Source organism: Falco peregrinus, chromosome 2 (assembly GCF_023634155.1).
Source record: "Falco peregrinus isolate bFalPer1 chromosome 2, bFalPer1.pri, whole genome shotgun sequence".
Classification (NCBI taxonomy): Eukaryota; Metazoa; Chordata; class Aves; order Falconiformes; family Falconidae; genus Falco; species Falco peregrinus.
This window is the reverse complement of record NC_073722.1, coordinates 96,493,448-96,517,187: the sequence shown is the minus strand read 5'-3', so window position 1 is coordinate 96,517,187 and position 23,740 is coordinate 96,493,448. Positions and strand designations below refer to the sequence as shown.

The window sequence follows — 23,740 nt, the reverse complement described above, 5'->3', positions numbered from 1 at the left end:
ATTAAAGACCCTTTTTTAAGCTAGGGGCATTGAATAAAGCTGCCTTCTGTTCTGAACTGCTTTATTAGCTGAACCCACCCCAGAACTTGCTTATCTGTATTGGGGATGGAGGATTGTGTTCAGAAAAGTAATGTAGCAATTTTGCCTGTTGAAGTTGTCTTCTGCTGATGAAACGAAGTTATCGTCATTGAAGGATATTTATCATAAAAGACAAAGGGAAAACAAGCAGCTGCCAGATCAGAATTTTATGCCTTCTTCCCAGTCAAGTCACCCACCAGAGGTAACATGAATTTCTTTCCTTCACCGGTCAGTTTGAAGCGATGCTGGGTTACAAGCTGGTTTCAAATTAATGGGCCCCTGCTGCCATCTCCAGTGTTATGCTGGAACAGCAGTGTGTGCAGCCTCTGAGGAACCAGTTTGGGAAGGGATCCAGCTGAACAAACCTCTCCCAATACCCCGGGTAGCCGAGCACCTTTGCCGCACAACCTTGAGGATGCCGCAGGCACGAATCTGCTTACGCTGAGGCTGCAGCTGATGAAATGCAGTGGAACTGCAGCCGCAGGAGCGGGGTTTTCTTACTGTTTCCCACAAGACGATTTCATTCCACCCATGAAAAAGAAGAGGCACAGATTTGTGGAAATATTCTTTATCATATCTGTTTCTTTATACACCTTTCAGTCTTGTACACAATCTAGTAATGATGGCTACTGTGTGATAGCTTCTCGATATAATCCATGAAGTGATTTTTGTAATGGTGCAAAGTTATTGCTTCAATCTACAAGCAGACATCAGAGTCCTTCTATTTACATGATGAAGTTTCAAAGGTTTTCGAGACAGCTACAGATGTTAGACGTATCTTTTATTCTTAATGGAAACTCAGAAAATCAAGATGCAAATGTTTGGAATATCTATCATCATCTAAGCTGTTACAGGTCCCTTCATCTTGCTTGTTGCTGCCAAATGATTGTAGTAATATTCAGTATGATTCCTGCAATGTGTTACATGGATTACTAATGTCTTCAGATAAACTCCATTTAGAAGAACAAAAGTTAACCCACAATTACTATTTTTTTTTTGGCATTGTACCTTATTGCCTAGATCTTGACGTTGGACCCAACTCTGCATATGAAACCAGGTCAGCAGAACCCAGGACGCTGTTTTTTCAATATTCCTGAAGAGACTACTCCTTTTTCTCCAGACTCTATGGCAGAGCCGGGTTTTTCAAGTCATTGTGACACAGACTCTTTTTCACAGACAAGTAATTCATCTCAGTTAGATGATTCTCCAAAATATCCTGCCAGCAGCAGAGCTGTGCATTCGGACCTCTGGAGAAATTACCCATTCCAAAATGAAAACAAGACCGGCTCTCCCCTTCCGGTGGCATACAGGGGTGCTGATAAAGATCTTTTAGTCAACACTGAGGAGGAAGAAACACTGACTCTGACTCCATCTTCTGTTACTCAGTGTGCTGACAACAGTTTGCCAGAATATAGTCTTTCAGTGACATCTGTTGAAGATCCTGTGATAATGTCAAAGTAAGTACTTTTTTTTTCCTTTCTTTTTTAAAAGTCGTAGAGTTGGTGCTTTCACGAAAGAAGTGAAACTTAACAATACTAGTAAAATGAACAAAGTATGTGAGTTCTGTTTGCTTAGAACATAGCTGGACACTGCTGCTTTTTAATTTCCCCTGCTTTTTCTTTTCTCCCCTGAAGTACAGATGGCGTATGAATAGAACAGTCATCTTCCACTTCTTGCAATTGCCTTTCTTTAGACCATACTATTTAATCTTCTTTAGACCATACTATTTAATCTAAGGCATAATATTTGTACTCTGTCTTCCTTGGATGTCAAAGCCTTAACTGGAAGGCAAAATAATTTTCTATGTTTTATTTGGTTATTCCTTTTTATACATTAAAATAAAAATACTTCATAGGCAGTAGGAGGGAGTTAATTTAGGCAGAGAATTTCAAAGTTCTGTGGGGGTTATGTTGTCCTATTTAGAGTCAAATGGTTGGAGAAGCACAGAATTACTGTACTTAGGAAAAATAAATATCCTCCATTCACTACTGAAGCTGTCATGATTTACACAAGGGCCAGCAGATGTACATTCTGTGTGTGAGGGTTTATGTTGGGGTCATGGTTTCAAGATGGTTCAGTGTTTTGTGTTTTCCTATTTTAATTCTACATGCATAGTTTCTAGTGCAGAGCAGAGGAGAGAAGAGAGAGTAAAGCTTTGTATTGTAGTTGTAGATAATAATGTGTATTTGTGTAATGTGAGGACTTCTGTGCAAGCCTTAGGTTGTCTGCCACTGCTGCAGATGACAAAGCTTTCTTTGCTTCAATCTGAATGCAGCAAAATTCTGTAAGAGAGATTTATATGCTGAGTTCATTATGTGCAAATGAATGTAGCAGTGCATGGTTATGTGGATAGCTGAAATTTTTTTTTGTTGTTCTCAATTTTGAAAATAGGATTAGGCAGAACTTGAGGGAAAAACATGCCCGACACATAGCTGATCTACGAGCTTACTATGACTCTGAGATACATAGCTTAAAACAGCAGCTGGAGGCAAGCCATAAAACTGCTTCATCTGAGGACTTGAAGAAAATCAATCAAAATCTTGCCGAGAGGTACTGGTTGTCCTTACTTGTGCTCTTCCTCTATTACATGGTTTTCTTTCCACTTCAAAAACTGAGTATGCTTGTTTAGAGTATCTTGAAAAGTTTATGTCACTCTTCAACTCTGAAGATTTCATGCATCTATGATATTAATGTTTTCTATTAAATATAAATTTTGCATTACTTAATGCAGCTGTTTAAGATCAGTTTAAAATTATTATTAGGCAGCAAGTGTGATGTTTGGACCAGAGGTCTTGTTTGACCTGATTTTTGCTGAAGCCAGTATAAATTTTGCTCAAGAAAAGCTGTCAGGTGGAGGTAGTCCTGAGCAATTTGTAATGGAACTATTTAAGTTGTAAGATAGTGCTCACCTGTCATGCTAGTCATTGCCAGCTTTACAAAGCCAATTTGCCAGTTAATGCTGGAGTCTGTGCGCCTCACCTATACATTCCATCAGATACAGCATGAATGTTTGCTATATATGGAAGTTCAATGTGACTTTTATATAGGTATTGCTAGTCAAAATACATATTGCCAATTTAGACAGCTAAAATACTATCAAAATTTATGCCCTTCAGAACAATTGAGAAAGCCTCTGAGTAGCTGGGACTCTCTTGTACTTATCTTCCAGCACTAGTGCGTTCCAACTATTGAAAGTGACTTCTGAGCATCATTTATTGAGTTAAAGTAGCTTGGAATATGTTTTCAGTCATTAATGATCACACAGCGTCATCAATTAGCTGAAGTGGAACTCTGCTCTGGTGCATCTCAGCTGTGTTTGGCTCTGCAGCTCTTACGCTGTGACCAATCTGGAGCCTCTGCGTGCATTCCCAGTTTGCAGTGGCCTAAGACTATGGGAGGAGGCTGGACACCAAAATTTGTGGTGATGCTTGAGGAAGAAAAGGTAGCTATAAAATGCAGATGTATTATTTTAAAATGTCAAGAGATTTTTCTAATTTGTATGTTCTAAATAGGTGCGACCAATTAGATGCTGCTCTGAATGAAGCAAGTGCTCGCATAAAAGCCTTTGAAAATAAGAATAATATGCTAGAAAAGCAAGTGGTAAGTATGTATTTTTAAATCAAATTGCTTTTTAACTAAAAGGGTAAAAGAACGCACTTTTTCATTATTAAGCTGATCTGTGTTTCCATGTCTTTCTCTTTTTATTTTCAACCTTTCTTTTTAATATATGATACCATATATCAGTATGTTACACCAGTGACTTTCCCAGCTGAGTTTCTGAAGGCTGCATACTTGAATCACCATCAATTTTGCTTATGAACAACCTTTCCAGGGTAGAAGGGATCAAACAAAGTTTGAGTGAAATACATGTGTTTTATGATATCTCTCTTTAGATTTATTTAAAAAAATAATTTATTTTGTTTAAATTACTTTGTCTTTGATTTCTTATTAGAGCTGTGATAAAAGCAAATCTCATCTGCACTGGGGCAAAAATACTCTAATTCTAAGTATATTTATACAGCCGTGCTGGGTAGGTCAGCCCAGTTTGCTTATGACTGTGTAGCTGCATTTATTGGTCAAAGAACAGGACACTCTGTCAATAAAGTTAGAACTTTAGAATAAAGTCAAGACTAATTAATTCCACCTTTTTTGGCCATTTTTCTATGCTGTGAAGCAAGACAATCAGCTGGGATTAGAGGCCTAACCTCCAGATACTTTAAGTCCTATAAAATAAATACATCTTTGGGGGTTTTAGTCTTCATTTTCATGAAGACTAAACAAAAAAACTTGTTCCGTTCATGTACCTTTGTTTTCTATTTAGACAAATTTAGATTCTGCTTTGTACTGAAATAAAAACTATGCTGGTTAAGCATTATAATGAATGTTTTCTTCTCCTGCAGGCAGATTGGAGAGAACGCTTTTATGCAGTCAGTAATACTTCCAAAGTTTTGCAAGAACGGATTGAAGAAATGCGCACTAATAATAAAGAGAAGGATAACACTATCAGTCAACTAAAATCGAGGCTTAAAGATCTAGAGGAAGCATTTGAAAAGGCTTACAAGTTATCTGATAATAAAAATACAAGGCTAAAGGAAGAAAATAAAATGTTTCAAAATGTAAGTAAGAAAATGGGCAATGGTGTTCACGGTTGCACAGTGTGTTACGAACACAGCAAGTCCTGATTGTTTTGGAAAACTACTCAGTTTGCCATCATGAAGTCTTAACGCACAGCTAAGAGAACAGAAATTATTCAGCTGACTGTGTAGTAGGCTAGGTGTTATGTGATACTATGGACCTCATAGATACTTAAAAACCATTATTTAAGGCAGCAAGTTTGTATTTGATGTGGTAACACTTGTCATAGTCTGTCTCGGGTATTTTATTACTCTACGTGCTATTAGTTCATTTTATTTTCAGAGACGTTACAGGAAATTATTTTAGAAACTTATTTTTTTCCTCTCTTAAGTGTAGTGGGGATGGACCGAATTTTTCATAAGTCATCACAACTTGCTAAAACGGTTAATTGTGTGTGATTCTTAAACTGAAAGAGGGTGGTTTTAGATTAGATATTAGGAAGAAAATCTTCACTATGAGAGTGGTAAGGCATGGAACAGGTTGCTCAGGGAAGCTGTGGGTGCCTCATCCCTGGCAGTGTTCAAGGCCAGGTTGGACAGGTGCCTAATGGAAGGTGTCCCCCCCTGCCATGGCAAGGCGGGTGGAAAGAGATGATCCTTAAAGGTCCCTTCCAATCCAAAACGTTCTGTGATTCTATGATTTTTAGACTGAACCAAATTGCTCTGATTCTTCAGTAATAGATATATGGAATGTTTAAATGGATTGGCAAAATGGGTATTAGCTGGAAAAGCTACTTCATGCTTTTAATACCTTTTTTACAATTAAAATTTAAAAATACAAAGTCGGCTTTAAAGTCGGCGAGGAATTTGACTGGTTCATTCAGCTCCTTCAGTTTCTTTAGAGATAAGTCATTTGAAAAGGAGAAATACATTGTGTATAGCTCTGTCTCCTCTTGTCCTGTCTATAACTTTTTGTCCAATTAGAAGATGCTAAGCCTTAAATACTACTAAAGTACACTTTGTATCCCCTGTAGTGCTTCTGCGTATGTTAGACAAGCAGTTTAGATGATTTTACAATGATCAACAAAACTTAATTGTGTATGGTCTCAGTGTGGGTTTGTGTGTTCTTTTCTGTTTTGTTTTAGCTTTTAGGAGAATATGAGTCCCTTGGAAAGGAACATGAAAGAGTAAAGGTAAGTACACATTAGTTAATTAAAAAAACAAGCATGCAAAACGTGATAATGTGCCATAGACTTAACTGAACTAACTTGAGTATTTTGAAAAAGATAACACGGAAAGTTCCATATTTATTTTAACTTACAGCTTCTTACTGTATCTTCAGAGGCCTGGAGGGAAAAGGAAGGAGTTTTGGATATATTGTTTTCTGGTCATAGATAGCAAAAGTACTGCAGTCAAAGCCAGAGAAATTTAATGGACCTCTCTTTCAAATAGGAAGGTGTATTTAATGTATTGTTTTCAAGACTGATGCAGAGTGACTCTTTTTTCTTTTAATACACTTCTGTAGTTTCTAGGCTTTTTACTTTTTTCCTTGTGTACTTGTAGGATACATTAAATACAACTGAAAACAAATTGCTTGATGCAAACACGCAGATTTCTGATTTGAAAAGGTAAATGTGAAACTGTCTTATTACTATTTTAACAATATGAAATACAGGCTATGGCCTAAACACTGACTCCTAGATTACGAAGATCTTGCAAGTTTAATTACATCTTATGAAGCATTTCATGTTGCTTTATGTTACTTTGTACACACTGTAAAAATCCCCTTTAGGATAATGTGGTTTTTTTCTACTTCCTCAATCATGTCTTCCAGTGGGATATAATTAACGGCTTCCTTTCTGACAGCTGTCACTCAGCTAGTCCAGCCAGTCCACTGCTCAAGCCGTTACTGCTGCAGTTGTCCTCTAAGGAACCCCCCTCTTCAGCTAAGTGGCCTCTCTTCTGGTTTTCAGGAGCAAGGATGCAGCCAGGAATTTGTTCTTTAAGATTATGGCTCCTAGGCATGAACAAAGGACAGAAAGGTGTTCCATGTGTAGAGCAGGAATAGCATCTCCTCTGGATGGTAGTGCCTCATGCTACCTGGATCTACTTTTTGGTTGGGAGGACAGAAATCCATTGAGCTTTATATTTTCTGGGTAGTCCCTAGGCAAGATGTATGTGACCATTGAGGGGTTTGGTTATAAACAGATGCTCTAGTTTGGGATTTCTCAGCCAGTCCTTGTCAGGGGTGTTAAACAGCACAGTTACGTAAGAAGGCCTAGAGAGGTGAGGGGAGAGAGCATCAGAGAGGGCAGACATCATAATGAGGTGGTGTTTCACATCATTCATCTCCCTTTGACCTTCTTTTGCTGGTTTGTGCTGTTCATAACTTCCTTTTATTTTTTTATACGAGCAGCTGAAACCCAGACCATGAAGAAGAATTGTTATTTTTTTAAATGTGTGTTTTGTGTTGATTCTTCTAGAAATGTGGCTACCAGTTTCACCTCTAAATTCACTCCAAATCTCATAGCACAGAGCATTAACCTGTGCATAGTCTTCAGCCCAAACCAGGAAAATAGCGAAGGTGATCCTCGGGAGATGTCACAATCCTTTTGTTTACTGCTCAGATGATTTGATTTTTCAGAAAGTCTAGAAAGAATGAATAGGAATAATTTTAGAAAGGAATAAAGGAAGCCAAAACCACTCTGCCATGTTGGGACTGTTGAGGAAATGAAGATAGCATGAAGGACAGTTCAGTCAAGTATTTCTATTAGTGCTTCTATTTTTTTCCTGCCTGATTCTCAGTGCTGCTAGCTAGGGACCATTCCAGACTGGGGAAATTGTAGTGGAAAAGGAGACATTTGTATCCTGCTCCAGAAACCTGTTTTTCTGTTCCCCAAGTGAGGAATGCATAAGGTTATGTTGTTGCCAAGGGCTAGCTCACTGAAGATGTGGGAGAGAGGAAAATCATGTGAAGAGCCTGAGCAGCAGATTGGTGCAGTTACCCAAGTGACACACAGGAGAAGGAGCCGCTCATTAAATCCAGAGGCAGGGAGACCTTTCCATAAGTACATCATTTCAAGGAGGAAAATTGTTCTGTTTTTCCCAGCCCCTCTGAGGTGAATGCTTTGATCCATGGCAGTATCTCCTGGTCTTGTCTTTCTAGCTAGGTTACCTAACTTACTTAACTTGGAGTTCAAATACATGTTTATATACATATTTATATAGATGGATAGGTAAAAATGTAGTAGTTGCTATTGTTCTTCTGCTTCACCCAGGATATCTGAATAAAAATGAGAAACTCTAAGAAATACGATATATCTTTAAATAATCATTTAAATAATTTAAATAAAAATAAGTTAAATATAAGATCATTTAAATGATATACTAATGTATCTTTGCTACTTCCATGTTAGGACAATTTCAAAACTTGAAGCTCAGCTCAAGCAGGTAGAACATGAAAATATGTTGAAACTTCGCCATGTTACCGAAAGTCATTTAAGAACCTCTTGTACCACCAAGTAAGTGAATATTCCAACAGTGTGAAAACAGGTCATGTGTTTTAGAATACTTTTAAACATATTTTGGCTAAAAATGGATCAAGATGATGTCAGTCCATAAGGCTAAACTGGATTAAGCACATGTGACATAATCCAGAGACTTCACATGCCAAGAAATTATTAAAAACAAATAAATACTTTAGATAATATATGTGTGACTTGGCAGACTGTCTCTATCTAGTCTTCCCAAGTGAGGGTTTGATGGGTCTCAATTGCTCAGCTGAATAAGGATTCCCATACTTGACAAAGATCTTGGGAATAAAATCTAATAGTCCCAAGTAGGCATGGGAGATTTTCTTTGTGTCTCTGTCATGGATTGGAAAGGCTGGTTACTACTTTTTATATTTCTAAATATAGTTTGTACAGGTATCCTGAGAGCAGGGTGGAAGTTCAGTTGGAATGCATGCTCTAGTTTGAATTGTGAATTTATGTGAAGGAAATTAAAGTTGGCCTGTGGGATGTTTTTTAATAGATTTTTTTTTAAATGTTCAAAGACCTAAAAAGCTTTGTTCCCCTCTTTGTTTTTTATTACTTAGCCAAGGCTTCTTTTGTGTCTCCCAGTTCAGCACTGATGCTGTGAAGCCCAAAATGATAATGTAACTTGTTTTGTGGATGTCCATGTATGTATTGAACAGTAATATTTTGGGGGGGATCTGATATTTTTATGATTGTGAAGATGCAGGTAAGATGTATTGATATATTACAGCAATGGATTTCTGTTGAGAGCCATTTTTAATATTTATGAACAAGATCCCTCAACAATGGATAGAAAAAAGCAAGACCTGAACATGGCAGGCCATGTTCATCAGGGAGGAGGATGTAGGAGCCAGTATGGATTGGGAAGTTAATCTCTCCCTAACGGATCTCAAAAGCTCAAGGCAAGCTCATTCCAATTGAATGCACAGCAGGATAGATTAACAGAAAAGTAGTTACGGTTCATAGCTTGTGTAAACAAAACCTGTTTTTTTCCTAATTATCATCTACTTTCCTGTGTATAAAAATTACTTTTTTTTTTTTTATTTCAAGATAATAGTACACTCATTGATGCTTATTAGTTAATATTTATCACTTCCAGGTCGTCAGCGGTGACTTTTCTTGTTTGTGTTTTTTGGTTTTTATTTTTTATTTCTGTAATAAGTGGTTTCAAAAGGAAAGCTGGGGTGAGATGCTCTGAACTATTGGGGTAATCTACACCAAAATATTCTTGTTTAATTGGTTGAGAATTACTTGTTACTCAGACCTTGGTCTGAGTAATCAGCATTAAATACAAGATGATCTTCCTGGAGTCCTGCATTCTGAGCATATTGCATAATTTAGACTGAAAGCTCAACATATATAATTTTGGTTTGGTTTTTTTAAAATATTTGATTTTTACTTTAAAAACGTGTTCTAAAAAGCAGTTATTTTTTTCCACAGTATTTACAAGTTTATTGTGTACTTGTTAGTGTTTCTGTTTAACTAGAATAAGTAGCTGGATTTTCTTAATTTTTTTCCTAAATTAATTAAAAAAAAGAAAAAAATCCAAAGCTTTTCATAATAGTGAAGTTTTTTGTTCCCACAGCAAGTTGGCAACTCCTGATGTCAGCAGGCGAAAGTGGTTGATACCAGGAGCGGAGTATTCGATCTTCACTGGCCAGCCTTTGGAAGTCCCGGAAAGCCCCAAAGATAACAGACTAGAAGGAACCTATATTCCCTCTAGGTGAGTTAGTTTCCTTCAGTATCTACCATTATGTAAAGTCAAACACTTCTAAAAAGAGTTTTATCCAGAATGGACTAGATTCATATTTCTGGATTTTGTACTTGTGAAATAAGAGTTCTAAAAAAACTATCTCCATGTTGTAGATGCTATACAATTCCTTAAAAACAAAACAACTTTCTTCCTTCACTGACTTGGTATGAAATAAGCAGCAACAGCCTGCAGCACCTTCCTTGAAATACCAGAAAGCTTCAGCTGCATCTTGAGCTGCTGTCTTTATACTCTCTGTGTTTGTGTCCAATTCTACTCTTGAGTTTGGGCAGAGTCTGCTGTGTTACATTGGATGGGAGCTGTTGTAGCGGTTGGCTGCAGCGCTTTCTACCAGTGTGAAGCTCCAGGTGTAATTTAGGGTATAATTTAGTAGTTTGCTGCTTTACTCAGAAGTTTCTAAAGCCTCTGTCAGGATGTATTTGGTTCTAAGTACATGTCAGGTCACCAAATTTAACTCACGCTGTTCAGCTTTGGATTCTTGAATTGGCTATAAGGCAATCCTCAGGTTCTTGGCTGAAATTAAAAAACACCCTTAAAATTCTCGGTTTGATAGCTGTAAATCTCAAATGAAATTTCTCCAGGTTTTTGTTTATTCAGCTGCTCTTTGCGTATATGAAATAAAGTAAAAAAAAAAAACCCTTTGATCCTTTTTTTCCTTCCACCACCTCACGTTCTTTAAGGTACCATTCTCCTCCTGAAAAAGATTCCTCACAAGAAGACTTTTCAACAAACACAACAGAAAAGAAAGAAAATGATGTGTCAGAAGCACCAATTATAAAAGCCTTCAAAGAACTTGAAGAAGGGAAAGCATTTAAAGATTGGGGTACACAGACAGAAAAAGAAGACGCATCAGCTAGTAAATTTTATTTTTATATTCCTCAGCTTGTCTTTACTGTCTTTCCTTTGTTTGCATGCCTCTTGGATTTGTTAATCTTGGCATTAAAGTCCATCAGGCTTGAGTGATGGGATAAAAAACAATTTTAGCATGCAAACTTCTGGAGTTTTCCTAAGAAAATTCAAAATTATACAGCTAAGTGACTTGTTTAAAATAGAGGGAATGTAAAGGTTGCTGTTAGGTCTCAAGCTACAGGGTAGCTAATGTCCTTTCTCTAAGAATATCTCAGTATTTATAAACAGTTACTGGAGGTCTAATAAAGCTCTGATTAGTTGTACATCCATTTCAGTTTTGTTCTCATGGTGGTGTATCAGAGCATTACCAAGAAAGCTGGCACAAGTACTGTAGGACTGTGCTGAGCTGTTGTAACAACATTTATTTAGAAAGCCTTGTAATTAGAAAACTCTGAGTCTTTCTTAAGCGCCTGTGCTCTTGGTTCAGGCAGGTACTCCAGCCCCCTTCCCAAAAGATGCTTTTGTCCTGCTTTCCACTTTCTCTTTATTAAATTGGTGTTTATTAAATCATTGCTCCCACACATGCTGCAAAGCATCCTTTTTCATGAGTTAAAACTTTCGTGACTATGATAAGCAGGAAGCAAGACTTGAGCAGAACAGCAAATATGTTGATGTGAGGCAGACTAAGTGCAGTCTTTGTGCAGTAAAAGCTCACTACAGGAGAATATTTGTGAGTTCTTGTACTGAAAAAAGATTGAAATTTGATTTGGATATTATATCCACATGTTGGCTATTATATTATTAATATAATATTTATTTTTTTTTATTAGAAACATCAAATCGACGTCAAACTGTTGGGTTTGTTGAAACTTCTTTAGTTGCTAACCGATCCCCGGAGAAAGGTAAAGACCAACACAGACCAAAACGGTACAACTCCCCTTCTGGCCAGAGGTCATCGTCCCTTCCTCCTTCCAACAGGAAATCAAATACTCCAAGTCAGTGCTTTTCTGAAGTTTGGTTTGTGTTATTCAAAATGTAGAAGCAAGTAATGAAAAGCTGCTCTAGAAGAAAGAAAAATAAAGATAGGATTTCTGCATTATTCTAACAGTCTGGGGAAAAAAAAAAGCTTATCTATAATCATAAAAAAGTTAAAGTTCTAAGTTTATTTTCCTTTTTCTGTGTCACGATGCACTATTCATCTACTTTAAATAAACACGTAGACAGCTTTGAAAAAGCATTCTTTTGAGATGTAAGCATCTGATCACGTGAGTGGGAGATACTGCACTGGGAGAAGCTTTAGGTAGTGAAACAAACTTTGTCTTCTGCAGCAAGAAGAGAGATAATGTTGGCACCAGTGTCTGTGACATACAGCCCAAAACGATCTCCAAAAGAAAACCTCTCTCCTGGATTTAGCCATTTGCTTAGCAGAAATGAAAACACGGTGACAAGGTATGAGTCTTGTGAATACAATTGCATTCTGCTCATTAGTGTAACAGCAGTTTATGCAGGCTTAATGCTGCCGTTTCTTGTTGATTAAAAGTCCTGGAAAATGAGTCATGTCAAGATTTCTGAATATAAAGCCAGGTTTTACTTTTTTAAATCTGGCAAGAAAAATCTAGAATGATCTCCCGTCTTTAGTAAACCCAGCATCTCATCTTGGTGAATGCTAATTTTTTTTTTTAAACACAGCATTGATTAGTGACAAAGAAATTATAGAAGCATTGTTCTGTGGAGTAAGTCCAGATCTACATGCTGCTTATCAGGAGAGTAAATAAAAGTTGAAAGTAGTATCTCCCTACCTGCCATGGCGCCTACAAGCATGTTAAAAAAAGACACAAACAACTTTCTGCTAAGTGTACTAGATGCTATGGTTTCTGTAGAGATCTTGGCTTGGCTAGGCTTGTAGAGTTTGAGAAAAGACTTAGTTGCAAGATTAAAGTGTAGGACACATGCATGAGGAAGAAGAAATGTCTAGCACCACTTTGATGGTTCTTGAGGATGACAACATAGGAACTCGGTGTGTTTGGGAAGAAAGTCACACAAATGAGGTATTTTGGTGTATGCAAATAGGAGTATATTGGGGTACGGGACTATGAGCAGCAATGAGAACCACAACACCTGTGGGATAGAAACTGTTTTATAAAAAAAGTTGTTTATTTAACCAAAAGGTGAAAAAGTAGAAAATTGTTTGATACATGCTTTCTAGCAAGTAGTTGTGTGCTTCCTGCCTTGTAGGTTTGATATACTTCTGGATGATCTGGAAACTGGGCCTGCATCTACTTTACAGCACAATAATACAAGAAAAAGGCTCCAGTTTCTCTCGCTAGATGATGTAGAAGGTAATCTGTCAATGGGGGGGAAAACTCTTCTTCATTATTTTTTTAACCGTGATTTCTTCCACATTGGTAGCACCTGCTGAAATAGAAAGCTGACCCTTTACTCTATGAAGTCCAACTTTTTAAAAAGTCCTCTGTATCTTGTCTTATTCCTGTAGACTGAGAAATACCATTCATGCAGCGTTTTATTTTTATGTATATGTGTGTGCACAAAGACAATGGAACAACAAAAATAATTAAATTGAGAAAGAAGGCCAATATGTTTTCCTATGCTTAACTCAGTTACGCAATGCATATCTTAGCAGGGTCCATATTAAGATGGACATACTCAGTCATACTAATAAAATTCTGTTGCTAAACATTGCATTACAGATAGCAAAGACTAAGTATAATAAAGCCATTTGTTTCAGAGTTTTTTAAATGATTGATTGAACTAAATATTTTCTCACTTTTGTAATCCTTGTCACAATGTTCTGCTTTTGTTTTTATTAATGCATTTATTTAGACTAGTGTTTTCATGACAGCTGATGTTTAGAAACCAGTAAAAGTAATTCCTAATTAGCACAGTACAGTTATCTGTTTGTTAACCAAAAAATATGCTGTATTACAAAGATCACTTGAAAGATGACCTGTGCAAATGTCTTGCATTCTTCTGGGAAGTTTGCTCTAAGGCAAGCTAGTGAGGCTTTGCTAGTCACTGTCACAGCTGATACACCTCCAAAACCATGCTGCTTTTCTTCTTAGTGGTTTCTTTTTCTGTCTTATGCAATAATTTCACAGACAACTACAAAACAAATAAAAAGACCCCCATTTTGTTTGATAGGAAGGCAGCATTCGGGTGTCAGACACAGCTCTTGTGCTGAATCCGTCAATACTGGAATGAAGGAAACAACAGCTTGGGACGAGAGGAACGTAGCACAGAAATACGAGCCAGTGCTATCACCTTGTGAGGGAGACTTCAAATACACACCAAGGATTAAGACTCTAGCTGAAACAGAGAGGCTTTTTGATGAGCTGACTCAAGAAAAGCAACAGGCAAAGATTATTTTTTTTTTAAAGTTGTGGTGAAACATAATTGTTGTATGAGAGATGAGGGATGTAGCTGTATACCTATGGAATGTGTGGCTGAAATTCATGCGCAGTTTCTCGTGTTCCTCTAGGAATGTGCCATTATCATTCCCTGCTCTACTTCCCATACTCCAGTCCTTTTCTGTCCCTACTTCATTCTGGCAAGTGGGAGTGCTCTCTTCAAAATGACCCTTGGGAAGGTTTGCCTACGAATGTTAACTTTTGTATCAGTTTTTGTGGCACAGTATGATGGTAACGTAAATTAGTGTTTACCAACAAGACTAGATGTGTCTCTGTAATCTGTATACCTCGCCTCTCTTTCTGTAAGATGAGTTAGGAAGGCTTATTTTGCCTCTTGAAACCATCATTTACAGCTGAAGTTATTTTCTGTTATTAGATTGAGGCTGCATTGAGTCGAATACCTTGTTCTGGTGGAAGAATGACCTTGCAAGCAAGATTAAATCAGGTGAAAAAGCTTCTACATATGACTGTTCTCTTAAGTTGTTCTTCCACAATTTGAGACTATATAGTGTAGATTAAAGTTTTGCTATATACTAAGTACAATTGGTATGAGAGTTTTTCCATACCACTGAGAATTGTTCCAGAATATGGCTGAATTTTGAATCTCTGTGAAAGATGTTCTCTAGACTTAAATTGCAGTAACTTCCCACTTACCTTCTAATGCAGTAAATTACAAACACACCTTTTACATAGTAAGTCAGAGTGTAAGTCTGGATAATTTGTATGCAAATGATTCAGAAAAGAATAATTAGTCTTGCAAACATTTCGTATAAAGAAAAAGTTGGTGTCTGTATACATATATATGTATGTACTGCGCAGTGTATATCTTCTACTTTTTGTACACGGCATGCATATTTCCAAATCACTGCAAGAGGTAGATAAAGGCAATATGTTAAGAAAATGCAGTGACTATGGCATAGATCCTGAAGCTGTAGGGAGGATGTTCTGCTGTAGAAGAAAGTGCAAAGTTTAGGTTTTGGTTCATTGGTTGGTTTTTGTCTGCTTGAAAGTATAAAGAAGAAAATAAGTAGGCAAAAATAAGTAGTGTAGGTGAAATACAGGAGAGTACCTTATTTGGAAAACTTTACAGACTGTTTCAATAAAAAACAAGCGTCTCAAAGTTGTAGAGGTCTCTATGAGGACTCCAACTACAGTGTTCCCTAAATTGTAATCCCAGGGCTTGTTATCAGTTTATCAATTTGAAAGTAAAAGTGCATCCCAGTAAATCCATACTGCCACTTACTGCGGTGATCAGCTGTTTCCTAAATGTCTCTCCCTAATTACCAGCCTGTCCTAATTCTTCTCAAGTTTATCTCATGGGGAAAAACCCCAAAGTACCTGAAACTGTTTTAAAAAAAGCCAACAACCCACAAATACACACACATACATAAAAATAATACGAAAAGTTTGGATGTCTTACTCTAGGGTTTCGGTGGTAACACAATGCTAGTGACGCATCAAAAAGGATTCCAATTGAATGTAGCAGTAGCAGTAGTTTCTTCATTTTAGGAGGATCATTGGGTTTTGTTGCATGTTATTAAATCCTTTATGGTTTTCCATTTCTGAATTTCTTTTCTTTAACTGTTTCTTTTAGGAAGCCCTGGAAGATCGCTTGGAGAGGATTAATAGAGATTTAGGATCAATACGTATGACTCTGAAAAGATTTCATGTTTTACGTACCTCTGCAAATCTTTGACAATTCTCTCTTGAATGCAGATATGCTTTTTCTTTCTTTTTCTTTTTTGCACTAATATGTAATTATGCACTCAGTAAATGCAAATTGTTTTGTATTTTTATAAACCCTCAATAGTAGTTTTACAGCTGTGTTACCCTTTACAAACAGCAATATTTTGTACTTCAAACAGCCGCCTATATTTTGAACATATTTTTGTTACACTTGAGAAATCGATGTTTATCCTGTATTGTAATATTTTTAGAAATATTAATTATTTTTAAATAGTGATACTGAATTTATAATAAGAGTAAGAAACTAAAAGGCAGCTTGTTTTCAGAAAATGATAGTGTTACCCTTTTTTGCACTTCGTTTTCCTCACAGTTTTATAAATATTTATGGTATGATGTAAATATTAGCCAATAGGAAATTTTGAACTTTAGTACAAAAAGCAACATGAATTACCTGTGTTAAAAATAACTACTGTTGTACGGTAAATCCTTTTAATTTAAACCTTAGAACGTGGATATTTTTCATCGTGACACAACAGTGAGCAATACTTGCATTATGGCTGGCTGGCTGCAAATTGGTATGTGTGTTGCTGGTTTGGGTGCTGCTGGCTGTGTTAGGAAAATATTGCTCTAAATTATTTGATGTCTCCCAACAGTCACAGTGAGTAGTGTTTTAATACCAGGGGTACCAGGATTCATGAGACTGACAGCAGCCATTCTGCCTCCCGGTGAGCGACTTGACTCCAGCTGACACTGCAGGACTGTAACTACTTAACCGAAGTTACTGTTTTAATTTTCCAGACTGGGTTTTGTGCCATGCCAGTGTTATGGTCATATACATTTCCAGATCAAATCCAAGCTATATTTGTGAACATACATGCATTTTTCTTGGTGAAAAATACGTATTTGCTGGTTGGCATATTGCTGAATTCCTGTCTGACATTGATATTTTAGTTTGTATTTTAATATTAAATAAATGTTTAATTAGATTTTTTTCCTCCTGCCCAAGACCAATAATAGGTTCTGGGATATTACATCAGCGATAATGTAGGTTTTAATCATATTGTGTGTTTCAAATTCTGTCCTTGTTCAAGATGTTTAGCCACCAATGACGTGATTATAAGGCCAGAATAGCTGTCGTAAAGGAAGCTTGTGAAGGTCTGATTCTAAAATTAGAGCGCTGTGTTTTAAGATACTTGATGAAGAACTATACCCCTGCACAGTCTTTTTGAAAAAAATGTATTTTTTGCAGCCACTTCTGCCCTGTGGGTTCTTTTAATAGAAGATCAGAGTTGGGGAAAAGTCGAGGATGTTAGTAACTCATTTTTTCCCCTTTACATTAAAAGGTAGAAATTGGGCCTGAATGCTTGGAGATAACTTGTTCGAACGTGTTTCCAGGCTACAGGAATAGATGTACAGTTTTGATGGTATCCCATATTTTTACTTGTACTTTGTACTTAGAAGGGATTGAGGGAGGAAAAAAAGAATCTTGACTTCCCTGTGCAGCTCTGCTATTTAGCTGAAGAAGTTTTCCCGCCACTTTAAGTTGTTAATGGTCCAATTTAAAAATATTCTTCAAAAATACTGTTCAGTCAGCAGGATTTTTCCAGGGAATCTATCACAGGAAAATGTCATGAGTCCACTAGTGGTCTTGTTTTCTTTCATCAGCACTACAGCAAAACCAAACTGAATTTTCCTGACAGACGTTAGAAAGGAGTAGGTAAATCAGTTCAGCTATTTCGCTGCTTTTCCATATAACCTCCCTTTATCTCTGCTCCATTCTTTCCAGCACTATTCATATACTTTTTTTTTCTTTTTTTTACATCCAGAGAACTAAATTGTGAGTCAGAATTTATTTTATAATCAAAAGCCCTCCTCCATCTGTTGGAGCTCTTTAGGCTATTTATTTCGGTTCTATTCAAACGCTGAAGGGGGGGTGGGGGGTGAGAAGTAAGTGTTGCTCTTTGTAAACCTCTAGGACAACCTTTTCAAAGAACCGTCTGACTTGGGGTGACCTGTTCAGTGTGCTGCCTTTGGCCTGATTCTTCAGAGGGGCAGAGAATCTGCAGTTCCAGATTAAATCAGTGGGAGGCCTGAACACTCGGTGCTTCTGAAAATCAGACCTGAAGCATCAAAAAGTGGGGCACACTGCGCACATGTTGACTGTGGAAACGTGACAGCGTTTGCTGTGCACTTGGCTGGATGCTGTCTTTTTGTTTGCTTGTTTGTTTTAATCCCTTGCAAAATTCTTCCCCTTAACACAAGCAAATTGCCGTGTTCTGTAGTGGGGCACAACTAAGGACTTGCAGAGAACCAGAAGGCGATGTGTTCTCTGAGGAGGGTTTTAATCATCTTCCTCTTGCATTCTTGCACCTGACACCTCTCAGCTAGGCAGGCATTTATCATTTATCGCCTTTCCAGATCTGCTGGGTTCTGCCTGGAGCCCCAGGCTTTGTTCTGGTTCTGGCTGCCCTTGCAAGGCACTCCCATGCATAGTTTTCTCTCTGACTCTAAACCTTACGAAACATTCAGCTCTCAGATTTAACTTTTGGGAAAGGTAATTTGTCCACATCTCTAAAAACCAAATAATGATAATAAAAAAAAATGGTGTCTCTTTGTACCATGGATAGCTTCTAAGTATAATCTGCCTGGCGCTTGGAGCTTTGTCTCTCGAAGGAACTGTACAGAATGAACAGGTGTACTGGGGCTGGGACCTGGAAAGGAGCAGAAGCGGGAGCAGGGCTCCGGGAGGTGCAGGGGAGCCCTCGAGAGTGAGGACACAGAACTGGAACCACCGGGCCGTAACAAGGGGCTGGTTGCTGGTGGCGGTGTGTGTTTGCAGAGCAGAACAGAAGCCGCGGGGCGATGCATCCTTAAAAAAGAAAACGGCAGGAGAGTGACAGATGGTTAAGAGGGAACAGCAAATTTTATTGCTGTTTTTTTCCCGAGGTTTCTGCATAAAATAACTGCTAAACCTTCCGTGCTGTCCCCACCCCACCCCGGGCTTTGCAGAGAGTGAAGTTGCAGGAGCACCCAGCGCTGCTCCAGGCTGGGGGCAGGGGCTTGGGCGGGCGCCCATCACCGCGGCAGCTGGGCTCCGTGCCGCGGGGCAGGCAGTCGGCAGGAGCGGCGGAGGGAGGCGGTAAGAGCCCCCCCGGGTGCGCCCCACGGCTGCACCACCCGGCTGGGCACAGCGGGGCGGTCCCGGGCCCCCGGCGCAGCCCCGGCCCCCGGCGCGGCCGGCAGGCGGCGCCCCCCCCCCCCCCCTCCGCCCGCCCGCCGTGCGGCAGCGCCGGCCCGGCGCGGGGAAGGAAGTGGCGGCTCCGCGGCCGCGGGCACGGCTTAGCGGGGCGAGCACGGCCGGCAGGGCAGGGGCAGCGCCGGCGCCGGGGCTCCTCGCCGCCCCCGCCCCCCCGCAGCGCGGAGCTGCGGCGGCCCGCCCGCCCGCCTCGCCTCCCCCCGCCTCCGCCGTGCCCGCGCCGCGGCAGAGCCGGCGGGCGAGGAGCCGCCTGCGCCCGGCCCAGCGGCGCGGGGATTATGCCAGCGCAGCGCGGGCATGTCGGCAGGCAGCGCCCCGTAGGCAGCGTCAGCGCCAGCACCAGCCGCCCGGGCCGCGGCCGCCGCGCCGGGAGCAGCCGGTGCGTGGCGGGGGGACGCGCGGGGGGCGGCGGGGCGGGCCCCGGGAACGCGGCGGCTCCCCGGGCCGTGCCTCGGCGGGGAAGGGAACGGCCGGGGCCGGGGGGGTGCGGGGTAAGGCCGGGGCCGGCGGGGCGGCTGCAGCCTGCCCCGGGGGCCTGGGCGGGCTGCGGGGGAGGAGCGGCCCCTGCGGGCGGGTGCCCGGCCGGTGCGGCGGGGCCTGAGTGGGGCCGCGCGGTGTCCCCCTGCCCGCGGCCGGCGGGGAGCGGCGCCTGGAAAAGTTTCCCGAACGGAGGAGCCGGTGTGGGGGGCCGCGCGCTGCAGCTATGGCAGCGCCGCTGCCTCAGCCCCCGGTGCCGCACGCAGAACAGCGGCGGGCGCCTCCTCGCCGCAGCGCTCCCCGCCGGTGCGCTAACGGGGCTCGGCTGGGTCACCGCCCCCCCGTTATTCCTTTCTCTGCCGGCGCTGGCGGGTGGGAGGCAGCTGCCGCCTTCCCCCTCCGCCCGGGGTGCGGGCGCCGGCGTTTGACAGCCGGGCCGGCCCCGCCGTTCCCTGGCGGCAGAGGGAGCGCGCTGGGCCGGCGGGGCCGGAGGCCGCGGCGGGGCCGTGGGGCGCAGTCTGTGAAGGACCCTGCGCGGGGAGCGCCCCCGGCCCGCCCGCCGCATCCCTCCGGCCTGAGCCCCGGCCAGCCTGGCGCTGTCGGGGGAGGGCGGGGACCTGCCAGCCCCTCGGAGCGGCCCGGCCCTGAGGAGGGGGCGAAGGCCCAGGGGAGGGCAAGGGGGGCGAGACAGCCGCCTCACAGGAGCAGCGGCTGGGGCGGAACGTCGTGTGCCGGCGGGGCTGGAGACCCCCTGCGGTCAGCGAGCCCGTCGGCCGCGCTCCTGGGGCTGCGCCGCCCCTCGGCGGGGCAAGAGGGAGGAATTTTTCCCGTTGTAGAGAGCAGAGTGCCCGCTCCTGAGCTGCGCGATGGGCTGCGGGGGGCCCTCCCTGCTGGGCCTCGGGGCTCTTCTGGCCTCCGCGCCCCCTGAGGGAAGGGGCCCGGCGGGCCGCGGCACGAACAACTTCAGCTTTTTGTGCTGCAGCTGTAGGTTCAGTCGCTCCCTTCGCCCCTTCCCCAGCCCCCGAGCTCCTCTGAAGAGCTGCAGGCACAGAGCAGCGTCCCCGGTACTGGGGCGTCCTTGGCCGAGCCGCAGCGGGGAGTCCCTCGGTGCTCTGACATGCCATGCAGCCCCGTTTTCTGTTAAAACGCCACGACTGAGGCAAAGTTGACTTAAATTGGGTGGTTGGAATAAAAAAAAAAAAAAAAAAGTTTCTTCCTGTGTTAGTACCTGCTGCGAGGTGAGGGCTTCCATCTTCTGTGCGCTCCGTGTGTCTGGAAGCAGCTAAGGGGGAAACACGGTGCCAGAAAATGTCTTTGAAGGCATAATCTGCGCGCGCTTAGCTTGGTACGTGACAGCAGTTTGACGGGACAACAGCAATAGATTAGTTTTCACATGCATCAGGACTTAAATAGCAGGCGGTTTGATTGTGTGTTGAAATGTCTGTGGCCTGTAAGACTCCTTATCTTCCTCTTGCGTACTAATTCCCTCCCCGTGCCCACATCTTTTTGCTCGTGCTGTATTTTTATCGCTTAGTTTATTTTTGTCACGACTGCGTTGTGCTCCCGAGTAATACAAGAAGACTGACTGCGTTGCAGAGTTCGGCACTAGTTTCTGAGTGATTTTTTTCCACTGTTGAACAGGAGACTGCTGTTTGTAGGGCAGCCTTTTCCCCAGCCTCTGGCAGACCTCGTGCCCACAACAGGCGATAGATTGCCATATAGCCGGTTTTGCTGACAGGTAACCAGCTTGTCATCTTGGCCCCCAGGCTGCTCAGTAATTGCAGTGTCTCCTCGGGGTATACAAAATAAAGAATGGCCAAGCATGAAAGCACGGCTGCAGGCTTGTTCTGGCTTGCTGTTTTTCACGGGAATGTTGCTGCATGGTCCTCACAACATGTTCTGGTTGTGGCAGCATCTCTGAGGAGGAAAGAGAAATGGAACAAGCAAGGGCTGGAAATGCAGCTTGCTGTGCTTCTTGCTTTTGATAGAGCAGACTTGTGGTAGGCTGCTAGGTTTCATTAATCATATTTAAGTTTCTGTCACTAACTTTTAATTAAAAGCATGGTTGATACCACTTTAATGAATGTACGGATGTTAGCCATCTTCATGCATAAAAATGCTTTTTAATTCCCTCACTATTCCCTTTATGGCCCTTAGATGCTTTTGTTGCCATTTAAACAGCATACAGTAGCAGCTGTTTATCTTCTTAATATAACTTTTTCTTGCATCTGTGTTGAGGAAACAGTAGTGGTTTGAGTAAACAATTCCCTGGTATCCTTTAACAATATTTTTTTAAGTAACTTGGCAGAAAGAGTTGTGATGTCTAAATAGTGAACTCCAAGGCTCTCACTGACAGTAGCCCTTAGCCTAACATAATTCTGCTAAAATTGTTCATTGTTCCTCATGCTTATGTGAGGTGGTGAGGAAAGTAAAAAACCCTCCATGTACGGTTTCCGATTCTGATGAGCTTAATGAGGATCTTTCCCTCAAACAATAACTTCTTATTAAAATATCCTTTCTATTTTGGGTTTGCTTTTAATGGTGTATTTCAATGCGTTTGTCGCTTGTTGTGCATCTAACAGCCTGAGCATTTATTGTGATCTACCATCTGGCATGTGGGAGTTTTATCTAACTTCTCATTTTAGTTGACAGCAACCAGTTTGCAAAGACCTTGTCCTGATTTTTTTTCTTTTTCTTCCCATAGAAATTATCAAAACTTACAACTGACAGTGGTGCTCAGGGGTTTTGAATTTAAACACATAGTCTCTTTTTATTCATTGTTTGTTACTGCTTTTATGAGTTGGCCAAATAGAGAAGCAGCACATCCTTCAGGCAAGCTGAATTGAAGATGGTTCCTCCAGTTAGTCCAAAACAGCATTAATCTACCCCCTGCATTCATATAAAAACCTTGTTATTCAGTTGCTGTCTTGGCAGTCTGACTGCAAGGCTTCAGAAAATGGCAAGTGAAAGCTGATGCTTATTCCTGAGTGTAGCTTGACTCATGCCATTCATGCATATTCATGGTAATGTCCTGTTCTAGGACCAGCATGATCCATTGAGAAACGTTTTTTTCACATTTTTCTTTGAGGCTTTCTCTCATTCAAGACACATACCTCATTTTGAGGAGAGGGGAGGAACAGGCATTGATGTCGGTCTGCTCTTTATTTTCATTTTTCTTAGAAGGAAAAAGCAACATCTAAACCCCATGGTTTTCTTAATAGCCAATTTCTCTAAATGGTGAAGATGCCTTCTAATTTAATCTTAAAGCTGGCTGACATAGGGTATGATGCAATTAATATTTCTGCTTATCTCCCCAAATTGGTAAGATATGTCTAAATTTAATTTTGAGCCTGCAAGCATCTTATAAACAAATGTTCTGTAGTATTCAGTGTGAATGGAAATGGAATAATTAATGTGGGGGGAGGGAGTAAATAAAACACTTTATTTTTAACTTTGTTTCCTGGGTGTTGGAGGAAATCCAAATGCCACAACATTGTACTGGGGCAGAGGCGTCAGTCTGAACTCACCGACGAACTGAAGGGGAATGTGGCTTCTCTAGTCATGGTGTCCATGCCAAGAGTCCTACAAAATTTTAAACGAAGAAAGTAATGAATGGTATTTAGATGTTCTTAATGTAAGACGAACAGAACAATTTAGCATGGGGCTAGCTCAGATTCTGTCACTTCAGGGATTTTTAATCAGCACGATGCCAAGTCAGTATGCAGAGCTCCTCCAGTCGTGTTTGTGTATTTTCCATGGGCATAGGCTTTTGCCAGTGTGACTGTTTTGATAGTGGTTTGGTGTTTTTTTTAATTAAAAATAATATCCCTAGAAGCTCACAGCAAAATGCTTCAGTAAATCCCACTGGGGAACTTAGAAACCAGTTGGGAAGAAGATATCTTTCTTTTTGAGGGGTTGCTGTGGAGATCCAGGGGACCTCCTGAGAGATGGCACTGCCTGGAGACAGCTGCTTCCCATTCCTGCAACCCTTCCTGAGTGTGTGTGACACAGGATCAGGATCAGAGGGGAGAAGAAATAAGAGGTTGCTTAGGCAAGTAGAGATGAATAGTTATTGAGCACATGTGGGT

The 23,740-nt window shown here is 41.3% G+C and overlaps 2 protein-coding genes and 1 long non-coding RNA gene across 23 annotated transcripts in view; 2 read left to right on the top strand and 1 right to left on the bottom strand.

Annotated features, from left to right (window-relative positions):
* MPHOSPH9 (M-phase phosphoprotein 9) overlaps positions 1-16,905 on the top strand; it is a 31,682-nt gene extending 14,777 nt beyond the window's left edge. For 6 of the 9 annotated variants that reach the window (XM_055794509.1, XM_055794511.1, XM_055794512.1 and 3 more), the window contains 16 exons: positions 155-280; positions 1,099-1,535; positions 2,470-2,628; positions 3,591-3,678; positions 4,479-4,694; positions 5,798-5,845; positions 6,216-6,280; positions 8,069-8,173; positions 9,774-9,911; positions 10,640-10,815; positions 11,639-11,803; positions 12,137-12,257; positions 13,044-13,147; positions 13,968-14,179; positions 14,610-14,678; positions 15,828-16,905. In XM_055794509.1, the coding sequence (XP_055650484.1) occupies positions 155-280; positions 1,099-1,535; positions 2,470-2,628; positions 3,591-3,678; positions 4,479-4,694; positions 5,798-5,845; positions 6,216-6,280; positions 8,069-8,173; positions 9,774-9,911; positions 10,640-10,815; positions 11,639-11,803; positions 12,137-12,257; positions 13,044-13,147; positions 13,968-14,179; positions 14,610-14,678; positions 15,828-15,929 (2,331 nt within the window). In that variant the 3' untranslated portion in view covers positions 15,930-16,905. The remainder of the gene's footprint in view (positions 1-154; positions 281-1,098; positions 1,536-2,469; positions 2,629-3,590; positions 3,679-4,478; positions 4,695-5,797; positions 5,846-6,215; positions 6,281-8,068; positions 8,174-9,773; positions 9,912-10,639; positions 10,816-11,638; positions 11,804-12,136; positions 12,258-13,043; positions 13,148-13,967; positions 14,180-14,609; positions 14,679-15,827) is intronic. The other 3 variants (XM_055794514.1, XM_055794515.1, XM_055794516.1) reach the window with 3 other exon arrangements.
* Positions 16,906-17,430: 525 nt separating this feature from the next.
* Positions 17,431-23,065, bottom strand: LOC114010434 (uncharacterized). Its single transcript, XR_003551854.2, has 2 exons — positions 20,881-23,065; positions 17,431-18,788 (listed from the first exon to the last, which is right to left on the bottom strand). It is a non-coding gene; the product is annotated as an uncharacterized LOC114010434 (long non-coding RNA).
* PITPNM2 (phosphatidylinositol transfer protein membrane associated 2) overlaps positions 19,199-23,740 on the top strand; it is a 141,415-nt gene continuing 136,873 nt past the window's right edge. For 3 of the 13 annotated variants that reach the window (XM_055794499.1, XM_055794498.1, XM_055794494.1), the window contains exon 1: positions 19,202-19,554. The gene's annotated coding sequence lies outside the window, so the exon portion shown is untranslated. Of the gene's footprint in view, positions 19,555-23,740 lie in introns of all 13 variants that reach the window. The other 10 variants (XM_055794503.1, XM_055794502.1, XM_055794500.1 and 7 more) reach the window with 6 other exon arrangements.